Source organism: Nerophis lumbriciformis, linkage group LG15 (assembly GCF_033978685.3).
Source record: "Nerophis lumbriciformis linkage group LG15, RoL_Nlum_v2.1, whole genome shotgun sequence".
In the NCBI taxonomy this organism is placed as follows: domain Eukaryota; kingdom Metazoa; phylum Chordata; class Actinopteri; order Syngnathiformes; family Syngnathidae; genus Nerophis; species Nerophis lumbriciformis.
Genome location: NC_084562.2, coordinates 6,570,363 through 6,595,443, shown reverse-complemented (window position 1 = coordinate 6,595,443; position 25,081 = coordinate 6,570,363). Strand labels below are relative to the sequence as shown.

The following is a 25,081-nucleotide window of genomic DNA, read 5'->3' as shown; positions in this document are numbered from 1 at the left end:
GTCAAGTGTATTATGTTTGCTCTGCTAAAGAAAAATCCATATGTGTTCCTTGGAGGGAAGTGCACTGTATTAAATTCCTCCATCAACATGATCACATTCCACTGCAGTTTGTTTCGAGATAGTTGACAACTCATCAGAGTGCAAAGCAATGGTTAAATTAAACAATAGCAGGTTTTAAGGGAGGTTAAAGCCTCAGAAGTAAATGCTAAAAAACATGTTTTTCCCTCTCTGTCACCTTGTCAATAGGCTTTTTTAAAATAGTATTTGATATCAAAGAAAGTCTAGGCACATTTAAATATCAGAATTTAGTAAAGCGTGCACAGTACATGTTTAACAAAGGCAAGAGTCTTTCAAACTGAGCTAGATAAATCTTTATTTGGTCTCTGATTGTCAAGGGTAAATTTATTTAAGTTGTTTTCCCGAATGTCAAACAGACATACAATTCTTGGCTAAAGGCTTATATTTTCATCTTATAATAAATCCATGTCGGCTGTTTGTTATATAATTTTAGGAGCATGGGTCAATGTTATGGCCATATATGATTATTGGGATGAGTAACAAAATAATTTGGGTCTGGGGCTGAAAACCCTTTCTTTGGTAGAAAGCAAAGTTTGTCACTAACAAATGGGGCTAAACATTTTTTTTGTAAATGGCTATACAGGGGATCCTCGGGCAATGCACGAGTTCCGTTTCAATGATAGCGATGGGAACCTAGACCTAAATTAATACACATAAAATACAGTCATAAAAAGAATACATAGAATACAGGAATTAAATGAAACAGTAAAAGAGAGAAAACTGGAATGGGAGGAGGGAGAGAAAGGCTTATTGGAATGAGAACGCCTCAATAACGATACCACTACCCTGCTTACCTATTACTAAGTAGAAGATCATTTCACAAAACGTGGTAACATCAAACGAGGACCGCCTGTATTTAGTCCTAAAATCTTGCTACTCCAGACATGATCTGAAGCAATCGATGACACCACTGGTAACATGGGCAAGGGAATGACCTCGTCACAAGCAAGCACTTGAACATTCACTTAATGGGTTGCCAAGACACTTTTCTAAGACAACACCACAAACAGTGTCAGCATATTGTGATCATAAATGTTGATGCTACCTTCATTGATCTCTTTTCACCTTTCCTGCAGAAGAAGACCGTTGCCGGAGGGGTCTCCACTCCAAATTCAAAGCCTAGGAAGCGATCCAAAGGATGTGAGCTCTTGCCACTGCGCAAAAGTGATGCACCAAGTCTCAAGTATGTCGTGATTTCCATCCGTGTGTGTTGGGTCATTTTCAGAGTGCATATGGAAATAGAGTACATGACCTTGAAGCCTCTCGGGGTTCAAGAGCTTGGCTCAAAATATCATGGTCCATCATGGCGTAAGTTACGACCTTCAGCCTGCTGCGCTCGTCTCTCTTCCAAACAGCAACAAACCCACATGGACACAACCTCTGCATTTCCATCATTGTATTGTACAATGAAGGAATGATCCTAAAAAGAAGAAAGCACAATTGTTATTAAACAAGGGGGTTTTCAGGGAAGTGTTATTGCTTCTGTGATTGATTTAGGGTTTTCCCAATACCAGTATTTTGGTACCGGTACCAAAATGTGTTTCAATACTTTTCATTACTTTTCTAAATGAAGGGCACCACAACAAACGGCAATTTTAACCAAAAAATCTTATGGTCACATTAAACATATGTTTCTTATTGCAATCAAAGAACAATTTTGATCTTAAATAAAATAGTGAACATACTTGTAAAAAAAGGCTTCTAATTTGGCTGCTGACGTATGCAGTAACATATCGTGTCTTTTCTCATTCTATTATTTTGTCAAAATTATGAGGGACAAGTGGTAGAAAATGTATTATTAATCTACTTGTTCATTTACTGTTAATATCTGGTTATTTTCTGTTTTAACATATTCCATTTACACTTGTGTTAAAATGCAATAAACACATTATTCTGTCGTTTGGATGCTTTACATTAGTTTTGGATGAAACCATAAATTTGGGTATCGATACCAAGAAGTTAGAAGGTCATGCATTGGTCATATTTGAAGTCCTCATGTGTCCAGGGATGTACTTCCCGAGTTAATAAACATACCGTATTTCTTTGAATTAGCACCCGGGCGGTAATTAATTTAAAACCTCTTCTCACTCCGGCGCTTACCAAAGGCATGCGGTAAATTTAGGCATGCGCTTATAAATTTGAGTGTGATGTAAGGACACCATCATGACATTGCTTAATGCCGCAATAAAATTTAAAGCACAATGAATCATCCCGGGAGTTCTTTTTGTTTGGGTCTGAAAAGGCAATTAAAATAACATTATTACCGCCTGTTAGCAGGTTTTCTTAGCTCATGATTTATCTCTGAAATGTTACTCGTACAACTGCATCAAAATGACTCATATTTGACACACGTAGCTATATTAATAAAACATTTTTTCAAAATAAAGCGCTTTGAAAGACGCAACTCCAACAACAAAAGTCAGCTCTCCACCACTACAAACTAACACAATATTAATAATAAGAATTGCAATTATATAAAACGTAGTAGGTACGTGACTTACCCGGCGGTAATTCTAGTCATACGCTAATTATTTTGCGAAACGAGTTTGTCCCGGCGGTAATTCTAGGCATATGCTAATTATTTTGCGAAACGAGTTTGACCCGGCGGTAATTCTGACCCGGCGGTAATTCTAGGCATGCGCTAATTATTTTGCAAAACGAGTTTGACCCGGCGGTAAACCGAGGCATGCGCATACTATATACCCAGCGGCAATTCAAGGAAATACGGTAATATAAATTTTAAAAAAGGAAAAAGGATTTTGTGACCATAAAAAATATAGATGCAATCATTGTAGTATTGAGTAAATGCACTCTTGTACTTGGTATCATTACAGTGAATGTCAGGTGTAGATCCAACCCATGGCAGTTGTTTACATTGAGGAGCACTCGCTTGTTGTTAGCGGTGAGCTATTGTATCCTCCTACAGTATAGTATTGTTTTTAATTCATTAGTACCGCGATACTTTTTTAGTACCGGTATACCGTACAACCCTAGATTGAATTCAGAAAAGGTTTGGCTTCTTTTCTAAGAAGACAGTCAAATCAAATACTATTTGCTCTACAAAATAGTAACATCTAGTTGAACTTTGTTGATTGAGGTGAATGTCTGGAACTATGAATTCAAATCAAGTCAAAGTCTAATATTTCTGCATACAGTCCAGTGGTATCTTAATTTTCGTATGTGCCAATTTTTGTGTGGTTTTTCACATGAACATTTTGGTAAAAACTTAGTTATCGTACATCAAAACACTGCGTGTAACAAAGTACAGGAAAACCTTGATTTAAAAACCCCTCTATATGTGAACTTTTTAGTTTACAAACTTGTTAATCACAGCAAATATGCCTCTGTCTGCGCTCTCTTCTCTGCTTAAAGGGGAACATTATCACAATTTCAGAATGGTTAAAACCATTAAAAATCAGTTCCCAGTGGCTTATTATATTTTTCGAAGCTTTTTTCAAAATTTTACCCATCACGCAATATCCCTAAAAAAAGCTTCAAAGTGCTTGATTTTAACCATCGTTATAAACACCCGTCCATTTTCCTGTGACGTCACATAGTGAAGCCAACACAAACAAACATGGCGGAAAGAACAGCAAGCTATAGCGACATTAGCTCGGATTCAGACTCGGATTTCAGCGGCTTAAGCGATTCAACAGATTACGAATGTATTGAAACGGATGGTTGTAGTGTGGAGGCATGTAGCGAAAACGAAATTGAAGAAGAAACTGAAGCTATTGAGCCATATCGGTTTGAACCGTATGCAAGCGAAACCGACGAAAACGACACAACAGCCAGCGACACGGGAGAAAGCGAGGACAAATTCGGCGATCGCCTTCTAACCAACGATTGGTATGTGTTTGTTTGGCATTAAAGGAAACTAAAAACTATGAACTAGGTTTACAGCATATGAAATACATTTGGCAACAACATGCACTTTGAGAGTGCAGACAGCCCAATTTTCATCAATTAATATATTCTGTAGACATACCCTCATCCGCGCTCTTTTCCTGAAAGCTGATCTGTCCAGTTTTGGAGTTGATGTCAGAAGGCCAGGGAAGCTAGGGTCGATAGGGGGTTTAGCGCGCTCGTCTGCGGGAACAAACTGCCGCCATTGCTTGCCGTGCTCCCGAGGTCCTTTGTCCCTGAATTGCTCACACACTCCGGCAGATTCAATGGGGGTCTGGCGGCAGATTTCTTTGACTTTATCGTTGGAAATGCATCTGCTTTGAGTGTCTTGCCATCTCTGTCGTAGCATAGCTTTCGTCGGTAAAGTGTGCGGAACAAACGTCCAATTTCTTGCCACTTTCGCATCTTTGGGCCACTGGTGCAACTTGAATCCGTCCCTGTTCGTGTTGTTACACCCTCCGACAACACACCGACGAGGCATGATGTCTCCAAGGTACGGAAAACAGTCGAAAAAAACGGAAAATAACAGAGCTGATTTGACTCAGTGTTTGAGAAAATGGCGGATTGCTTCCCGATGTGACGCCACGTTGTGACGTCATCGCTCCGAGAGCGAATATTAGAAAGGCGTTTAATTCGCCAAAATTCACCCATTTAGAGTTCGGAAATCGGTTAAAAAAATATATGGTCTTTTTTCTGCAACATCAAGGTATATATTGACGCTTACATAGATCTGGTGATAATGTTCCCCTTTAATGTCTCTGCCTTGAAAGCGTTCACCTCTTCATGTCAAGTGCATGCCACAAACATTCACAACAGCAAGGTTAAGAAGTTTTCACTTTGTTTTCTTGATGTTTCTGAGAGCACCAAAGGGGCTTTTTGTGTGTATGCACGCTTTGACAGTTCAGAATGCTGTTGTTGTTTTGATAATAAAGAGATTGTTGATCCATCGCCCCCTCGTTACGTTGGTTAGACATATGCAAAATATAGTGTCTTCAATGGGGGCATTCTTTTACTAAAATAGGGACTTTTGTCGATTACTAACAAACTACCATAAATTGATTTACGTGGACCCCGACTTAAACAAGTTGAAAATCTTATTCGGGTGTTACCATTTACCGTAGTGGTTAATTGTACGGAATATGTACTGTACTGTGCAATCTACTAATAAAAGTTTCAATCAATCAATGAATTATTCATGTTTACATTGTTTCTTATGGGGAACTTTGCTTCACTATATGAACTTTTCAATTTACGAACCATATTCAAAAACCAATTCAGTTCGTAAATCCAGGTTCCAATGTAGTCCGTTTCCCTGTGTATCATTGTGTGAGTGCCTGAACAAAGAATCCCACGTGTTGATGACTCAATCTCTGTACTTTTTTTTTATTCAGTATTACTGCAAAATAAGCCACAAAAGGGCTAAACAAAGTTGTGACTGCCAGTACTTTAATGAAGAAAGTGAGAAACACTATTGAATTAAAAAAAAGAACTCTTAGCAAAGTACAATGTTGGCATACACATGGGTCTCCCCTCTCCATTATTTGCCACCATTGCCAACAAGTCTTAAATAAAGGTGAAAGTAAATGTTCATGTGTATTTTACATTATTTTTTGCAATTAAAACTATTATGATCTTTTTGTGTTATTATTTTTGGGTGATTAGTTGGATTTACATGATTTTTTACGGTCAAACATGCTTAAGTTTTCTGACAATTCGGTCTTTGTCAGACCTTTTGGATGGGATCACAAACAAAAACTGTATGTGGTCTACAAAATAACAACATAGTAAAACTACTGTATGTTGATTAAGGCAAAGAGGCCTGAACTACTAAATCAAATCATGTCAAGAGTATTTAGAAGATATAGACCACTTTCAATACCTCATTCTAGTCTAACCCATCAATGACTAAATGAACAGAAGGAGCTATAAAGTTGTCTGCACTCATTATTTTCTTTCTGATATATGGTTTCACTGCCCAATGCGCAGTATCTTTTATGATCAATTTTACCATTAACAGCTTGAATGCGCAAATAATAAATATAAAAAAATCATAAAGAACCACAAATAAATCAAAGGGAAAAATGATTAAATGGTCTTAAATATTTAAGTCCAACAGATTACACTTTATAGTCATTATGTCGTGTCAGGCCATTCGGGAAAAATGTGTTTATTGGCTTTATTGATCTGCTTGACAGGCCGTAAACGAGTTTAGTAACATCTTTTGAAAGTGTCTATATGTGATCTAAATTGTTTTCACATCTAATTTCGCAAACAGTGACCGGTACCCTGTCTTGTTTAATGGCGACAGCTTTCACACAGGCTGACAGAGTCAAACACAGATGTGCAAGGTCTCAATGACAATAGTCACTCACCTCATCTGGGAGACCATCGTCTCCAGTGAGGGGGGTCAGAGGTCAAAAGGTGAGAGTGGAGGAGGTTGTAAATGAGACAACTGAATCAAAGCTGACCATGAATTTTCTCTATGCCATCTGGTTATCCAATTAGTAAAACAACCCAGTGGCTGGTGGGTTTAAATGAATCTGTCAACAACAATTCCTAAAAAAAAGTGAAAGACTGTCTACTCTGTTAACAGGCGACCGACGAAAGGCTGTGCTCAAAACAGATGTGGCACAAAGATGTTCTTAACATTTTCTGACAAAGGCAGCATGAAGTCTTTTACACACAGGGCAAAAAAAATGTGTTGATATTCAAGCTCCAATTCAAGGCAACTAAGAATAAACTTTTAGCAAAAAGATGGTTACAAATTGTGTTTGTTTTTCCTTGGATTACGTCAGTGATTCTTAATAATTTTCTGTTACGCCCCTCCAAGGAAGAAGAAAATATTTTGCGACCCCCCACTTTAGGCCGCGACCATTAATAGTAGCATTTGTCTATACAATTGTTATAAGTAAACCTCTGAATACCATTAAATAAAGCAAAAAAGTTAAAAAGAAAGAACTACAGATCAACCTACAACAAAGAATAACTTAACCTTGATCCTGATTTATACTAATAACATTAAAGGCCTACTGAAATGCGATTTTCTTATTTAAACGGGGATAGCAGGTCCATTCTATGTGTCATACTTGATCATTTCGCGATATTGCCATATTTTTGCTGAAAGGATTTAGTAGAGAACATCGACGATAAAGTTCGCAACTTTTGGTCGCTGATAAAAAAAAGCCTTGCCTGTACCGGAAATAGCAAACGAGTAGCGTGACGTCACAGGTTGTGGAGCTCCTCACATCTGCACATTGTTTACAATCATGGCCAACAGCAGCGAGAGCGATTCGGACCGAGAAAGCGACGATTTCCCCATTAATTTGAGCGAAGATGAAAGATTTGTGGATGAGTAAAGTGAGAGTGAAAGACTAGAGGGCAGTAGGAGCGATTCAGATAGGGAAGATGCTGTGAGAGGCGGGTGGGACCTGATATTCAGCTGGGAATGACTAAAACAGTAAATAAACACAAGACATATATATACTCTATTAGCCACAACACAACCAGGCTTATATTTAATATGCCACAAATTAATCCCGCATAACAAACACCTCCCCCCTCCCGTCCATATAACCCGCGAATACAACTCAAACACCTGCACAACACACTCAATCCCACAGCCCAAAATACCGTTCACCTCCCCAAAGTTCATACAGCACACATATTTCCCCAAAGTCCCCAAAGTTACGTACGTGACATGCACATAGCGGCACGCACGTATGGGCAAGCGATCAAATGTTTGGAAGCCGCAGCTGCATGCGTGCTCAGGGTACCGTGTCTGCGTATCCAACTCAAAGTCCTCCTGGTAAGAGTCTCTGTTGTCCCAGTTCTCCACAGGCCAATGGTAAAGCTTGACTGTCATCTTTCGTGAATGTAAACAATGAAACACCGGCTGTGTTATCCGGCACAACAGTCAAGGGGTGCATTCTACGGCGGGGGTGCGTTATCCGGCACAACACCTGCCGCAATACACCGCTTCCCACCTACAGCTTTCTTCTTTGCTGTCTCCATTGTTCATTGAACAAATTGCAAAAGATTCACCAACACAGATGTCCAGAATACTGTGGAATTTTGCGATGAGAACAGACGACTTAATAGCTGGCCACCATGCTGTCCCAAAATGTCCTCTACAATCCGTGACGTCACGCGCTGATGTCATCATACCGAGACGTTTTCAGCAGGATATTTCGCGCGAAATTTAAAATTGCACTTTAGTAAGCTAACCCGGCTGTATTGGCATGTGTTGCAATGTTAAGATTTCATCATTGATGTATAAACTATCAGACTACGTGGTCGGTAGTAGTGGGTTTCAGTAGGCCTTTAACACTGTTACTGTTATGCGCCACACTGTGAACCCACACCAAACAAGAATGACAAACACATTTCGGGAGAACATTCGCACCGTAACACCACATAAACAAAACAGAACAAATACCCAGAAACCCTTGCAGCACTAACTCTTCCGGGACGCTACAATATACACCCCCCGCTACCTCCTACCGCCCCCAACTTCTACCCCGCTCCCCCCCAACCCCGCCCACCTCAACCTCATGCTCTCTTAGGGAGAGCATGTCCCAAATTCCAAGCTGCTGTTTTGAGGCATGTTAGAATTTTTTTTAAAAAAAGCACTTTGTGACTTCAATAATAAATATGGCAGTGCCATGTTGGCATTTTTATCCATAACTTGAGTTGATTTATTATGGAAAACCTTGTTACGTTGTTTAATGCATCCAGCAGGGCATCACAACAAAATTAGGCATAATAATGTGTTAATTCCACGACTGTATATATCGGTATAGGTTGATATCGGAATCGGTAATTAAGAGTTGGACAATATTGGAATATCAGCAAAAAAGCCATTATCGGACATCTCTAATAGTAACGACTCCAAACTGGACTGAATCAACTGGTAACTGGGCATTAACGCCAGGACTGGTTCAGTTGATTTGTTACTAAATGCTTAGTTCGTAAAGTGATATTTGGTCAGGCTTGTATGGATGGACACATGATAAACACATGTAGTAGTTCTTAACACGACACTATTAATTAATAATCACATATAATCTTTCCCCACTGGAAGAGAAACTTAGCAAATTAATTTATGCAACATACAATAGTGATGTATTCATTGCAAATACAAGTAATACAATTACTATGAGCTTTGAATAATGTTAAGCGCAACTTTATATGATAGGGGCTCTTTAATTAGTCAGGTCATTAAAGGTGTTCCTTTTGATAGGGAAATGACTCTTTTAGTCACATTACTCACCACCGGGCTACATCAAAACGGGATAATCACCTGCAAGCCTCACACTGAAATAGAATATGCCCAAATCCTAGGGAAATTCTATCTGACTCTTTAATTGTTTAGGGTCTTTAAAAGAGATATGTTGAATCCAAGATTAATTAATGCTATTTTAAATAATAGTATGGTTAATATGCTCAGGAGAAATTAAAAAGACTTTAAGGCAAGTTTAACAAAATGCAAAACAAAATAGCAAAACAAGATTGGTGTTATAGAGAATAACGAGAGCGCTAAATCACCATTTGCCAACAGAAACTGTTTAGCACTGGTTCTTGCATATATGGCTAATTGGTACTAATTAGACTTAGACTTCATTTTTATTGTCATTCAAATTTGAACTTTACAGTACAGATAAGAATGAAATTTCGTTACATCAGCTCATGGTAGTGCAGAATAAAAAAGCAATAAGGTGCATATATAAATAAATAAATAGGTTACTGTACAGATAAATATATTGCACTTTTTCATATGCATCCACGTTTATGGATGTATGTTATATTGTCTTTTTTATTCCAGCGAGTTAATCCATTTTGGGGGGAGTTGAGGGGATAAATATGATGCGTTCAAGCATCATATGATGCGTTCAATGTATGTTTATTAGAATGCACTTCCTCATACTTAAATGTTTAATATTTGGACACTGTACAGCAACTAGGTTGTGACATTTTTGGCTGATTCGGCCGATTAAGAGCAGATTTGCTCAAGAACTAGCACAGTGGAAGTTGCTTGTGTGGGATTTTTAGTCAACTTTCGAACTCTCCACAGCATCATTGTGCCAGGAAAGTGAAAATTAACATAATACAAATCTAACAAGAAAATACTGCCACCGATAATAGTCACAAATGTGTTCACTATTTCTTGACTTTTGCAATCGACCCTCATTAAAACTTTAAAGTATTAATGTTCATGAAAGCCAGAGTGGTCAATGATGCTGTGCCATTCATTACTAGATCTGGTAGGAGAAAAGGAGAATATTTAGGATCAATCGGTTTTAGGAGCTGACCTAAAAAAAAAAAGTCTGGCTTCTTAAAATGGAGAAAAGTGGACAAAACTGTGAAACTTGACTAATGTTCCAATGGCGTGCCATATTGCAGTACGCTGGTATGTGTGAATGGGACTTTTGTCAGGAAATGCCCATGGGTGAAACGTGAAAGCATTTTGGAGTGAAGGTGCTGACAGCAAAGTTTAGGTTGGACGGAAGAGATCTGACAATACACATGAGGAACACGTATGAGGTGCAATGATAGGTTGACCTTGTGAAGAAACAGGATTGATGAGAAGTTATGTAATATGAGAAACTTCTGAAGTTTGGTTATGCTGCTGCATAATCACTACGACCATCCTTTTCGACAGTGTTGTGATTCTTTTGAAGTTCTGCAGTGACTTTTATTTGGAATCTTAAATTTGAGATGAGTGTGCTTGTGAAAGTGAGCTTTAGGTGTTCTCAACACAGGAAATCATGTGCAAAAAAACAACAAATCACAATGTTGCCGAGATGGGAGGTCAGCTTTTTTGTGGAAAACCGTCATCGGGGGCAAGCGAGCCAGCATTTCATGCGGGGACGACTCGATGAAGCAGCATAAACCAGTTATAACTGATGTGGTTGTTGCCGATCTCGACCAACCAGAGACTCACAGATGCCTTTAAATGGTAAACATGCCAAACATCACTGCTGCTATGGAATTATTGTTCAGACTGGAATTGTTTTAATTAAAACTAGACATGCATGGATCTCAGACAACCACATTATATCCCAAGGTTTGCTTCTGGTGGTCTATATCAGGAGAAAAACACACACTTTTTTCTCCAACACTAAAGCTGAAAAGTTAGGGATGGAAAGTCAATGGACTGGAATCTTAAATGAGTCATATACCGTATTTTTCAGAGTATAAGTCGCACCGGCGTATAAGTCGCACCGGAGTATAAGTCGCACCTGCCGAAAATGCATAATAAAGAAGAAAAAAAACATATATAAATCGCACTGGAGCCCGGCCAAACTATGAAAAAAACTGCGACTTATAGTCCGAAAAATACAGTAATGATTTATTTTCAACATTTAAAATATACTTTCTTGTGGACTACATAACATCTAATGGTGGTTCTTTGGTCAGAATTGTTATAGATTATGTTTTACAGACGATCTTCAACACTAGAGATCGACTGATGTGTTTTTTCCAGTACCAATACCAAATATTAGTAGTCAAGGAGGCTGATTTGATTTGGAGTCGATATTTGTTTGCAGTAAAAGTTATTTAAACATGAGTAAAAACACATTTTGTTGTACGTTTAAGTGCAATAATAATAATAATAATAATACGGTAATAATAATGATAATGATACATTTTATTCATAAGGCGCCTTTCTGGGCACTCAAGGACACCGTACAAAATCACAACAGTAAAATCAAATTGGATAAAAAACAACAACAACAAAGATAGAGAAGAAAATATGATTATAATGAATAGGCAGTCAGAAATAGGTGTGTTTTGAGTCTTGATTTGAAGAGGGATATTGAATCTAAGTTACGAAGGTCTGGTGGTAAAGAGTTCCAAAGATGTGGGGCAATGACAATACATTTCCATCCCATTCCAGCCCGAGCAGAGAGGAGACGCACACCTGCTCTGTGTAAAGCTGCTGCTGTTTCTGCCTTGGTTTACCATGTAAGATTAAAGTAAATGATTCATCACTGTCACGCTTCTAATAAAAACAAACCTGTCATTCATGTTATGGCTAGTGAAGATTTGGTTAGTTTGTGAATATCACAAGCCTTCAATCTTTTGATAAAATGTGATAGTTTAACATTTAACGATGTAAAACAAAATTATATATATAACTAAACTATGAATCAACAGAAGAAAATGAATTTACAATTATTGCATTTTTTAACTCACTTTTATTGTCCCCACTACATTATTCCTCTCCGACAGCATCCATTGTAATCAATTATCCAAATGAGACAATGATGTCATCTAGCAACTTCTAGCAACTTTTATGACAGCCAATAGCTACTTTCCTTATTATTATTATTTTTTTTGTCCTGTCCAGCTTCTCAGGCAAATCATATAGTTGATGTATATGCCCATATCGGCTGTTCATATTTACGTTACAAAAGAGAAGTGTTGGATACTTCTCTTGTTGCCTTATTTGTATTTGACTTTATTGAAAGTATTTATATTATTATTTGGTGCAGCCGGGCCGGAGCAGGAGGGGATAGAAAGAGAAAAAAAAGGAAGACAGAGGGGGAAATTGTGGGGACAAGGGGGGGATTAGACAGAGAGACAACAACAACAACAACAGCAAACACAACAATAACAACAACAACAACAACAATAGAGCAACGTCAGCACATACGACATGTACAAATATGATGGTAAAAGTGACAGCAAAGAAGCAGTTAGCGAAATAAATAATAATACAGAAATGACAATGAGCATTATCACACTACAAATGGAGCATTACAAATACCAATAGAGATAGCGCTATTGATAATGAACAATACCAATAATTTACCTCTATTATCAACAATACAGTTGTTCAAATGCAACAATACATATACGTAATGATAGCTAGAGATACAAAATGAATACCGAAAAATGGAGGGGAAGAAAGAGAAGCAGCCTATATTAACCTTGTAGATTGTTATAGTAACAATAGGTTAAGCTTTGTCTGTGTGCAATGTGTTACCCAGTTTCCCCTAGGGTAACAATATTAATATATGTTTGATGAAACGTGATTATGTGCATGAGTGTATGTATGTATATGTACTTGTATATGTACAGAATGTGTATATGTATGTTTGTTCAGTGAATGTATATGTACAGTATGTGTATATGTATGTTTGTACAGTGAATGTATATGTACAGTATGTGTATATGTATGTTTGTACCGTGGATGTGCGTGTGGATGTACGAACTTTGAGTATATAGGTATGTACTGTATTTGTGTATGTATGTGGGAGCGTAGGTACCTATGTATGTATGTATGTATGTATGTATGTATGTATGAATAACGGTGTGAATGTGAGTATATGTGTATTTGTATGTACAATATATTTGACAATAGCTACTTTCCTTAATGAGGAGTTGGCAACACTGGAAGATAAGAGAGGTCAGAAGAGTTTGAAGACAGAGCTGTAGAAGACATACAAATTGAGAACACTGATACAGATGATGCCACAAAAGAGCCAGCAGAGAAAACAGTGGATATGATTTTCATATCTGATTTCTGGTTAATTAAGACTAGCATTAGGAGGCCACAGTGCAGGGAGAGCTGCTGGAGGTGAGGACACCAGTCTTAAGGTATAAATTGATGTTAAAACAGGCCGAATCGGTGTTAAAAAAGGTCCAATTCTTTTCAAACTTATCATGCCACTAAAGTCTCACTCTTGTCATTTTCTGAAGCTTGACAGCCCTGAAGATGTCATTTCTTCAGTGTTGTCTCATGAAAAAATGTGATAAAACATTTGCAGAACTTTGAGGGCTTGACTCACTTTTCCCTGCTGGTAAAAGTAATTGTACACTTGACTCGAGAAGTGTTATCAAGTTAATTATGTTGCACAGCACACATGTTGATATGGCAAACTCTCACATGACCACATCCTCCACTTGTTGCGTCTTTTTACATATTTACACAGGAATGATAACACCGTTCTTTTCCAGAACTATCATTTTAAAACATTTTCATTTTCATTAAAAAAAAACACAGTTGTGAATTAAAATGCCAAAACAATGTGCTTAAAAATCTTCATGGCATATTTAGGCTTCACTGGCGTGTTCAAAAACAGCTACTGTGGATACAAAATATGCTGCATATTAAAACAGAATATGTGTTTTTGTTGGCTGACGGGCAGACACGGAAGGGAGTCTTTTGTGAAAATCACTGGGGCTCATCTGGTGTCTCGGGTTGAAGGAGGGGCACAAAAATTGTCTATGTGCAAACCAATGAATAGAGAAGAATTGGGGGAGGTTGCATGGACAAGGGTGCTAAAAGGCTGTGTGAAGGCTGCTGGCTAGGGAATGATGAGGAGGGAGATGGGGGAGGAAGCGATGACATGTCAATCAAAACACAATCAAAAATTGTAACCATCTTAATCCCAATGGTTTTTTTTCCCCTGGCCTTTATAAAAAAAAATAAGCACACAGACAAAACAATTGCATTACTATCTTGTCTAATATATGCTCAAATAAGGCATTGTTTTTAAGCAGAATGAAGGAGAGGGCAGTCCGCTTAGAGGCAAAGGCACCTGATCATCAACTCCCAGCAGTTAAGCTCCTGGAGGCTGGCCAATGGAAAGTTTCCTTAACTGGGCAATGTCATTAACTTATGACGACAGGATAGGGTGTCCACAATTAAAAATGCATTAGGATAAGGGGTGAAAAACACTCACTTTCCACTAAGATGGCTCAGCACACAATCAAAACAAAAGCTTAGACTTGTATAAATTGATAGAATAACACTTTTCTTTTTACAGTATGAGCACAAGATAAATGATGACTGATTCAGCTTGAATAACTGGACCTCAAATCTTTCCAAATACCTGTGACTAACAAATGCACATCTTAGCCCAGTTTCAGGATCCAATTTGAGAACCCAGGTTACAGCAAGTTCACATACCGTGTATCACTGGGACGCACGTGACGTCATGTCTGGTTGTTTATGCCTCGGACTTAAAGGGGAACTGTACTTTTTTGGGGAGTTTTGCCCATCGTTCACAGTTATTATAAGAGACAAGTAGACAAAAGTTTTGTCGTTTTTTTTCCGCTTTCTAACAAATAGCAATCGTCTCCTTCTCTGTGGGTAGCAAAGCAGCTAATGGGAGCAATCAATTCTACCTCTAAATCACTTTACAAATGCATTTAAAAACCGTACTTCATTTATGTCCCGTAACCGGTAAAATAACCAAGCTGTAGCGACCTTGTTATTGTAAGAGCGACCACTGAGGAACTCTTTTTCTAGCCTCGTAACACATCGGCATGCTTTGTTATTAGTCGTAAAAGCTAACTACGGCAAGAGATATTATTATAATGCACAACTCTGCGATACGGCACAAATTGGTACAGTGAAAAACATGAACAATTATATTACAGTATCCGTAAAGTATTAGCCCACATTTTAGCTTTTGTTTGTACACAGTTGAGCAAGCCAGACAACGTATGTGCTGTAGTTGTACAAACCCCGTTTCCATATGAGTTGGGAAATTGTGTTAGATATAAATATAAACGGAATACAATGATTTGCAAATCCTTTTCAACCCATATTCAATTGAATGCACTGCAAAGACAAGATATTTGATGTTCAAACTCATAAACTTTATTTTTTTTTGCAAATAATAATTAACTTAGAATTTCATGGCTGCAACACGTGCCAAAGTGGTTGGGAAAGGGCATGTTCACCACTGTGTTACATGGCCTTTCCTTTTAACAACACTCAGTAAACGATTGGGAACTGAGGAAACTAATTGTTGAAGCTTTGAAAGTGGAATTCATTCCCATTCTTGTTTTATGTAGAGCTTCAGTCGTTCAACAGTCCGGGGTCTCCACTGTCGTATTTTACGCTTCCCATTTTCGATGGGAGACAGGTCTGGACTGCAGGCGGGCCAGGAAAGTACCCGCACTCTTTTTTTACTAAGCCACGCTGTTGTAACATGTGCTGAATGTGGCTTGGCATTGTCTTGAAATAAGCAGGGGCGTCCATGAAAAAGACGGCGCTAAGATGGCAGCATATGTTGTTCCAAAACCTGTATGTACCTTTCAGCATTAATGGTGCCTTCACAGATGTGTAAGTTACCCATGCCTTGGGCACTAATGCACCCCCATACCATCACAGATGCTGGCTTTTGAACTTTGCGTCGATAACAGTCTGGATGGTTCGCTTCCCCTTTGGTCCGGATGACACGATGTCGAATATTTCCAAAAACAATTTGAAATGTCGACTCGCAGACCACAGAACACTTTTCCACTTTGCATGAGTCCATCTTAGATGATCTTGGGCCCAGAGAAGCCGGCGGCGTTTCTGGATGTTGTTGATAAAAGGCTTTCGCTTTGCATAGTAGAGCTTTAACTTGCACTTACAGATGTAGCGACCAACTGTATTTAGTGACAGTGGTTTTCTGAAGTGTTCCTGAGCCCATGTGGTGATATCCTTTAGAGATTGATGTCGGTTTTTGATACATTTTTTACGTTTTTGAGGGATCGAAGGTCACGGTCATTCAATGTTGGTTTCCGGCCATGCCGCTTACGTGGAGTGATTTCTCCAGATTCTCTGAACCTTTTGATGATATTATGGACCTTAGAATGATGTTGAAATCCCTAAATTTCTTGCAATTGCGCTTTGAGAAACGTTGTTCTTAAACTGTTTGACTATTTGCTCACGCAGTTGTGGACAAAGGGGTGTACCTCACCCCATCCTTTCTTGTGAAAGACTGAGCATTTTTGGGGAAGCTGTTTTTCTACCCAATCATGGCACCCACCTGTTCCCAATTAGCCTGCACACCTGTGGGATGTTCCAAATAAGTGTTTGATGAGCATTCCTCAACTTTATCAGTATTTATTGCCACCTTCTCCAACTTCTTTGTCACGTGTTGCTGGCATCAAATTCTAAAGTTAATGATTATTTGCAAAAAAAAAAATGTTTATCAGTTTGAACATCAAATATGTTGTCTTTGTAGCATATTCAACTGAATATGGGTTGAAAATGATTTGCAAACCATTGTATTCCGTTTGAATTTACATCTAACACAATGTCCCAACTCATATGGAAACGAGGTTTGTACTAACACGCATGGTGTGCTGCATGTATCATGATCGATATTAAAGTGACTCACTCGATGGACAGTTGTTCGTCTGGTCCAGCTGGCCGGGGACGTTCCCTGTTGATTTTAGGTAAGCAATCCATTTATGTCAAAACAGCTTGGCTCCAATGTCCATATTTATAGAGTCAAAAACACGTTCATCCCCCTCTCCCGGCTTTCGTCTGCTTTAACGTCTCACTCTTCCTTCGTGCTCGCTTCTATAAGCAGCAGTATATTTAGCCTTAAAAGTAGAAGGTTGTTAATCCTCAAATAGTCATCTTTGTGGTCTGTTACCAAGTCTGCCATGATTAGAAAACACACTCGTGTTTGATCCCGGAAGTAGGAACACACATGTTGCCAGAAGTCAGACGTGCGCTGCTATGGAAACAGAAATCAATGTGTGGAATAAATCAGTCCCGGAAATGATTGAAATGATTAAAATGATCAAAATACGGTAAATTGTTAACATATTACATATTGTTATAAACGTGTCTGTTACTACATTATACATAGTTTGTATATAAAACGTTGCTGGGGGGTGTTGAAGTTTTGTTTTAGAGGGCTTTGAAGGTTACAACGGTGACCCCCATTAGCCGCATCTTTCAAACGTTTTTTATCATCTTTAAAATCGTTTAAAAAAAAAAAGACGTGTGCTAATGTCTCTCATAATGATTGTGAACAATAGGCAACAATTCATAGAAAGAAGTAAATCGGATAGTTTGAAAAGTCCACTTGGGGTGATATTAAAATATAGTGAAAAATATTTCTTCTTAAAGAAACTGCACTAAACTGCACTTTTTCGGGGGAATTTTGCCAATCATTCACAACCCCTATGTAAGACAAGAATATGTATGTTTTTCTGTTTTTTGTGCCCTCTAACTAGTAAATAAATGCGCTTTCAACGGAGCCTTTGGGAGTCGCTCTATTCTACCTATAAAGGGCTTAAAAACTAGAGATGTCCGATAATGGCTTTTTTGCCGATATCCGATATTCCGATATTGTCCAACTCTTAATTACCGATTCTGATATCAACCGATACCGATATATACAGTCGTGGAATTAACACATTATGATGCCTAATTTTGTTGTGATGCCCCGCTGGATGCATTAAACAATGTAACAAGGTTTTCCAAAATAAATCAACTCAAGATATGGAAAAAAATGCCAACATGGCACTGCCATATTTATTATTGAAGTCACAAAGTGCATTATTTTTTTTAACATGCCTCAAAACAGCAGCTTGGAATTTGGGACATGCTCTCCCTGAGAGAGCATGAGGAGGTTGAGGTGGGCGGTGTTGGGGGGGTTGAGGTGGAGGGTTAGGGGGTATCTGGGGGTGTATATTGTAGCGTCCCGGAAGAGTTAGTGCTGCAAGGGGTTCTGGGTATTTGTTCTGTTGTGTTTATGTTGTGTTACGGTGCGGATGTTCTCCCGAAATGTGTTTGTCATTCTTGTTTGGTGTGGGTTCACAGTGTGGTGCAAATTTGTAACAGTGTTAAAGTTGTTTATACGGCCACCCTCAGTGTGACCTGTATGGCTGTTGACCAAGTATGCATGGCATTCACTTGTGTGTGTGAGAAGCCGTAGGTATTATGTGATTGGGCCGACACGCAAAGACAGTGCCTTTAAGGTTTATTGCCGCTCTGTACTTCTCCCTATGTCCGTGTACCACTCCGTACAGCAGCGTTTTAAAAAGTCATAAATTTTACTTTTTGAAACCGATACCGATAATTTCCGATATTACATTTTAAAGCATTTATCGGCCATCTCAATTAAAAACCATCCGAACACTTCCATCAAAGTTTTATACACCCGCTGTACAGAAGGAAGGGGATTCATAAGACCCCAACGTCGCAATTCACCTGACACATGAAACGTGACAAATTCGGGGGGTGCACTATCCACTTTAGCCGCCAGACAGCAGTAGATATTGACTATTGTGGCAATTCCGACTTTGGCCAAAGTGTCAGTTGCTATGTCGAGTGGCACTTTCCATCATTTTCAGCAGACTGCATTGCAAAGTGTAGGCCTGAGCCGATATTTGACAAGTCAATTAACCGACCAAAAAATTTAAATAATGTCGGTAAGTTTTCCAGCATTGATATGTGCACGCTTCAAGATAATTCACGCTTTTCATGGGTTTCAGCAGCTGCACACGTTTCTGCCATAGCGGAATGAAAACAAAGGGGTGAATTCTCTTGTTCTTCATTAGGTGTCTTGGATTCTTTGTGCGCTGTCCCGCTAGCATTATATAGGGCAAAATTCCACCGCGTCATCGTGGGAATATTTCACTTTAAACCTTTGGAACAAGATGAGCGAATCGACACCAAGGAGCAAGTTTGCCGAATGTGTTCGAATACAACAAACCTTCATTCCCACTGTAATACTGTTGAAAAACTAGCGTTTCTAACAATGCTGCAAACGTTTGACAGTCATTTTTTATGTTGTCACGTCATGTTGGTGTTCCTCGCTTTTTTGCATATGACCTGTTAATACATCTGCGTATACTGTAGTGTTTATAATGTTACTCTACACTTTTGTTTAAATGTTTGCCCACCAAGTCAAATCTGGAAGTGCCCTGAAGGTAACATGGTTGCAAATCAACAATCAATAACAAGAGTACGGTCAGTCCAAAACATACAGTAAATATCAAGATATTAAAAATAAATGACTTAATGTAATTTGATAGATACTGTATATCCCTAATATTTTTTGATAAGTTTGGCATAGAGGACACAAGTGTAGATAAGATAAAAAGTAAAGGCAAATGGTGGCACAAGCAAAACAGGTCGATGTAGTTTGGCGCATTAACATACAGATTGAATAGGTAAAAGAGTTTTAATGGACTCAGGAGGCCGACGGAATGGGGAAGCAGAGTAAAACGTGCGGAAGAAAGAGGGAATGAGAAAAAGGAAGGAGAGACACAATCAGTAGGCTGGCATTACAAAGGCAGGCATCCATGACCTTATACCCTAGGGCACATAGCAGGGAGAAGAAACAAAAGAGCTAAAGAGGACATACATATAGGCAAGGCTATGGCTGGGACATATGGCCAAAAAATAACATCTCAGAATAAAAAATTAAATAGCGTGTCTAATAAAGTCTATTTACATTTTACCTTTTTTTTTTAAAAGAAAGCCAAAACTAGGGGTGTAACGATTAATCGATATAACGATTTATATTCCTTAGATTCAACTTAATCAATCTGTGCTTGGCAAGTTTGACTTTCGGAAGATCGTTTTTAAAAATAATCGATTGATTGTATCGTTACTAGAAAAGGGAAAACATTGGATTTAAGAATAAGAGACTTTTTATGAAGTTCAGCCCATAAGGACATTAAACATTCAAATCTGTCTGCAGTGTCATCAAAACCAAAATGGCGAATATCTCTGGTGCCCATAAGACAATTTGGTCAATTACAACACAAAAAGTTTTAGCTACAACACGATTGTAATAGCCACAAAAAATACAAACGACACAATACAATAATACAAAGCTGCAACACAACTTTGAGCCAGAAAGGACACGACCGGCACAACCGAAGTGACAACGGAGCTAATTTACTAAATTGATAAAATCGATATATCGCGCAGGCCTAGGTCAGGCCTTATGTGTAATAATAGACTGAAAAACTACCGTTTCTTTGGAGGGGATGAAAAAGTCCCTGCAAATGAGTAAAAACAATTCGGTATTAAATCAGCCTCCACTTTACCAGAATAATAATTTGGATTAACTCATTAATGACGGCGAGCAGGGAAAATTAACATTATTGTCAAATAATGCTGGACCAGTCAAAAAGAAAGTCCAAAGAAACTACCGTATTTTTTGGAGTATAAGTCGGTCCGGAGTATAAGTCGCACCGGCCGAAAATGCATAATAAAGAAGGAAAAAAACATATAAGTCGCACTGGAGTATACCGGTAAGTCGTATTTTTTGGGGAAATTTATTTGATAAAACCCAACACCAAGAATAGACATTTGAAAGGCAATTTAAAATAAATACAGAATAGTGAACAACAGGCTGAATAAGTGTACGTTATATGAGGCATAAATAACCAACTGAGAACGTGCCTGGTATGTTAACGTAACATATTATGGTAAGAGTCATTCAAATAACTATAACATATAGAACATGCTATACGTTTACCAAACAATCGGTCACTCCTAATCGCTAAATCCGATTGAATATTATACGTCTAGTCTCTTACGTGAATGAGCTAAATAATATTATTTGATATTTTACTGTTACGTGTTAATAATTTCACACATAAGTCGCTCCTGAGTATAAGTTGCACCCCCGGCCAAACTATGAAAAAAACTGCGACGTATAGTCTGAAAAATACGGTAATGCCTAAAGCAGGGGGGTCAAACTAATTTTAACTCAGGGGCCCCGCATGGAGTAACATCTATTCCTACATGGGCCAGACAGGTAAAATCATGGCATAATAACTTAAAAATACAACTACGACAACTTCAGATTGTTTTCTTTGTTTTACTTCAGCCCAAAATCGAACAGGCACATTCTGAAAATGTACATATCACAAATAATCCTCTTAAAAAAACACTTCAGAATAGTTAAAAATTTTGAGGAAAAAATTGGTACTGTTTCAAAAACACCATGAGAACACAATGCATTTAGACTTAATCTCAGTGTATCTACAAAGCCCATTTAGGATTGAACAAAAAACTAAATCAGGCATAAATAAAAACTGTTCTACGCATCAACTACCCGATTTGTCATTTCCACATATTAATCCTGTGCTAACTCAACAAACCACACAAACTAAGGTCGAAACTACTAGGCATCACTGTGTATTGATAGAAAAATAAAAGTTGTGCAATGTGTGAACAATTTCAACAAACCAAAAATAAAAATTTTATAGACTGACAGTATTGCAGTAAATCACACACTGTTCACTTTCTGTAAATTTGCATTTTTACAGAACTATATAAATGTGCAGTGTCTCATGCAGCATTTTAAGTGGGGTTACCAATTGTTTACTTTACCCCTGTTTGTTTTAAAATGGGTCGAGGGGGAGGAGTTGCAGCCGCGCTGTACCGTGTAACTGTTGTTTGGTATACTTGCTCGCCCCGGTATAAACTCTTTGCTTGACAAACAGAATTGCTATTGCAACATCCCATGGACACATTTGGAACAGCAGTTTATTTAATTAAAAAATGCAGCTCAACTTTACACTTAGCAAACTCATCTCGCGGGCAGGATTGAACCTGTTCGAGGGCTTGATCCGGTCCTCGGGTCGCATGTTTGACATCCCTGGCCTAAAGTATTCTGCTATTGCTAAAGAAGTATATTTGTCCTGTGACATACATTTCCATTGAGTGTCAGACCATGGTTTCCATTTAGCCTTCTATGGTGTGAGACTGCAAACTTGCTATCCGTTGACAGTTCTACATTTACACCTTTCAATGCTGTGTCCCCACAACATAAAACATCACCCCCTGTCTCTCTAAGGACATAACTGTTGCTGTCCTTGGCGTTATAACAGATAGCAAAATGTCCCTGCTGTTAAAAGATGCTTCGTGCAAATGACTGTCTTGTGTGAAAACCATCTAGCAAAGAACACCTTCCACAGTGGGGAAGTAAATGGTGTACAGTGTTATGATATAATAAACAAATACATTCAATTAAATCTTAATTTGTATCCGTTTAGAAATGAAATGATTTGCTTTTGAATAGGACATGTCTGTGAATATTCCCATTTATATGTATAACTAGTAAACCAGGTACACACCACAGTGAACAACACGAACAAACGTCTAGCATTGACTAAAAAACTACCAAGTTTATCTTGCCTCAGGACACCAAATAAAACAGAATCACCCGAACGGTACTTTCAGGGATGTGAGCACCCTTTGAGAAAACAAGATGAAAATTGAGAACAAAAAGAGCAACGTTTCTAACAGCACAAAGTGCTGCCACGCAAACCCAGAAATAAAAATGTGAAAAATCCAGACTACATTTCCTGCAATTGGGTGGATTTCTACATTATATTTAACCTTTCAAATTATTCTCATCTACCAACCTCTTTTGGCTATCTTTTTGACACTTACATGTCCCATGTAATGTACTACAAAATGTTTAGTGTTTTTTTAACACAAATATCCATGTAAAAAGTCTATACCATGCATGCAAAGAACAAAAAATTGCAATTTCCCATTTGTCAACTCTATCCGGTAGGCAAGCCCCCTTGGGGAAAATACGTCCGGTGTTGTGACTTCTGTTTGCAATCCATCATGTCAAAAATATACCTTCTCTGTGGTTACTAATAAACACTATAACCGGAGTGGCCATTATGTCGATCGCAAGCTACTGGTCGATCGCGTAGTAAATTTGGCCCGCTGTGTAATTTCACTTGGCCCGTGAGGGGATATCAAATTAACACTAGAGCTGGCCCGCCGATTATATACAGCGGCGGTGCCGCGGTACACCGCTAATTCTCATACTTGCCAAACCTCCCGGGAGACTCCCAAATTTCAGTGCCCCTCCCCAGAAATGTAACGTCCCCTTTTCGTCCAGTCCAACGAGTGCTGGCTCAGTTACATAATATATGCGGCTTTGGCACGCATACAGAAGTGAATGCAACACATACTTGATCTTCAGCGATACAGGTTACACAGAGGGTGCCAGTATAAAAACATTTAACATTGTTAGAAATATACGCCACACTGTGAATCCACACCAAACAAGAAAGACAAACACATTTCGGCAGAACATCCGCACAGTAACACAACATAAACACAACAGAACAAATACCCAGAACCCTTTGCAGCACTAACTCTTCCGGGACTTGGAGGTAGCGGGGGTGTATATTGTAGCGTCCCGGGAGAGTTAGTGCTGCAAAGGGTTCTGGGTATTTGTTCTGTTGTGTTTATGTTGTGTTACTGTGCGGATGTTCTCCCAAAATGTGTTTGTCATTCTTGTTTGGTGTGGATTCACAGTGTGGCGTATATTTCTAACAATTTTAAAGTTGCTTATACGGCCACTCTCAGTGTAAACTGTATCGCTGTTGATGAAGTATGCTTTGCATTTACGTGTGTGTGCATACAGGAGCCTTCATATCTTGTGACTGGGCGGGCACTTTGTTAGAAGGGATGAAAAGCGGACGTGACGTCAGCTCGTAGAGGACGTTAAAAGCAGTGCCTGTAAGGCATGGCCCCAAGACTGTAGAATACGAGATATAATGACTAATGAACACCTTCATTCGATAATGAAGGATGCCGCAGCTCAAAGCCTGAGCCCCGACATTAATGAACTAGCATCCAAGAAAAGATGGCAGGTATCTGTCTTGGGCACATCAGATTAGATCAGTGTGTTGCAAACGGAGCAGTGTAAAGTCCTGAATGGTTGGTTTATTCATTATTTTATTTTCAAATTTATTAGCCTGTGGAAAAAGTTAATGTTGATATTTACCTCAGAAGGCTGCAAATAGAAAAGAGGCATTCAATTTTTATTTAAATTGTATTTTATATGCCATTGATATTTTCTAATTATTATTATTATTATTTGAAACTCGATTTTGCATGTCACTATAAAGTTATACAAGCCTTGCTTGTTCAATATTTAATGCACAACTTGTTTGGGTTCCTATTAAAAGGTTAATTTGTTCAACCTTGGCCCGCGGCTTTGTTCAGTTTTAAATTTTGGCCCACTCTGTATTTGAGTTTGACACCCCTGGCGTAGGGTGTGTCAGTCGATCACCAGTCGGCATTAAAAAAATAGTCCTAAAAATTAGCTCTCATCAATCTTCACTATGACGTCACTTGATTGACATTCGTGGCACCCAACGCAGGTTGCAGCGAGCTTTGTAGAAAGAAAAAAACGACTACCGCGAAGGCGAGAAACACTTTTTATTTCAACAGACTCTCGCGCCGCACCTGCTGTCAAAACCCTAAAAAACGACCGCACAGTTCCTGTCTTCACAATAAAAGTGCTGCTCTATCCAAAATAGGAGTCTCAGAAAGCTAGCGTGCACAAGCTAGCAA

The 25,081-nt window shown here is 38.6% G+C and overlaps 1 protein-coding gene across 2 annotated transcripts in view; it reads right to left on the bottom strand.

The window, feature by feature from the left end:
• Window positions 1-356: 356 nt before the first annotated feature.
• Window positions 357-25,081, bottom strand: part of LOC133615978 (dual specificity mitogen-activated protein kinase kinase 5-like) — a 120,630-nt gene continuing 95,905 nt past the window's right edge. For both annotated transcript variants that reach the window (XM_061974926.1, XM_072914776.1), the window contains one exon: window positions 357-1,498. In XM_061974926.1, the coding sequence (XP_061830910.1) occupies window positions 1,370-1,498 (129 nt within the window). In that variant the 3' untranslated portion in view covers window positions 357-1,369. The remainder of the gene's footprint in view (window positions 1,499-25,081) is intronic.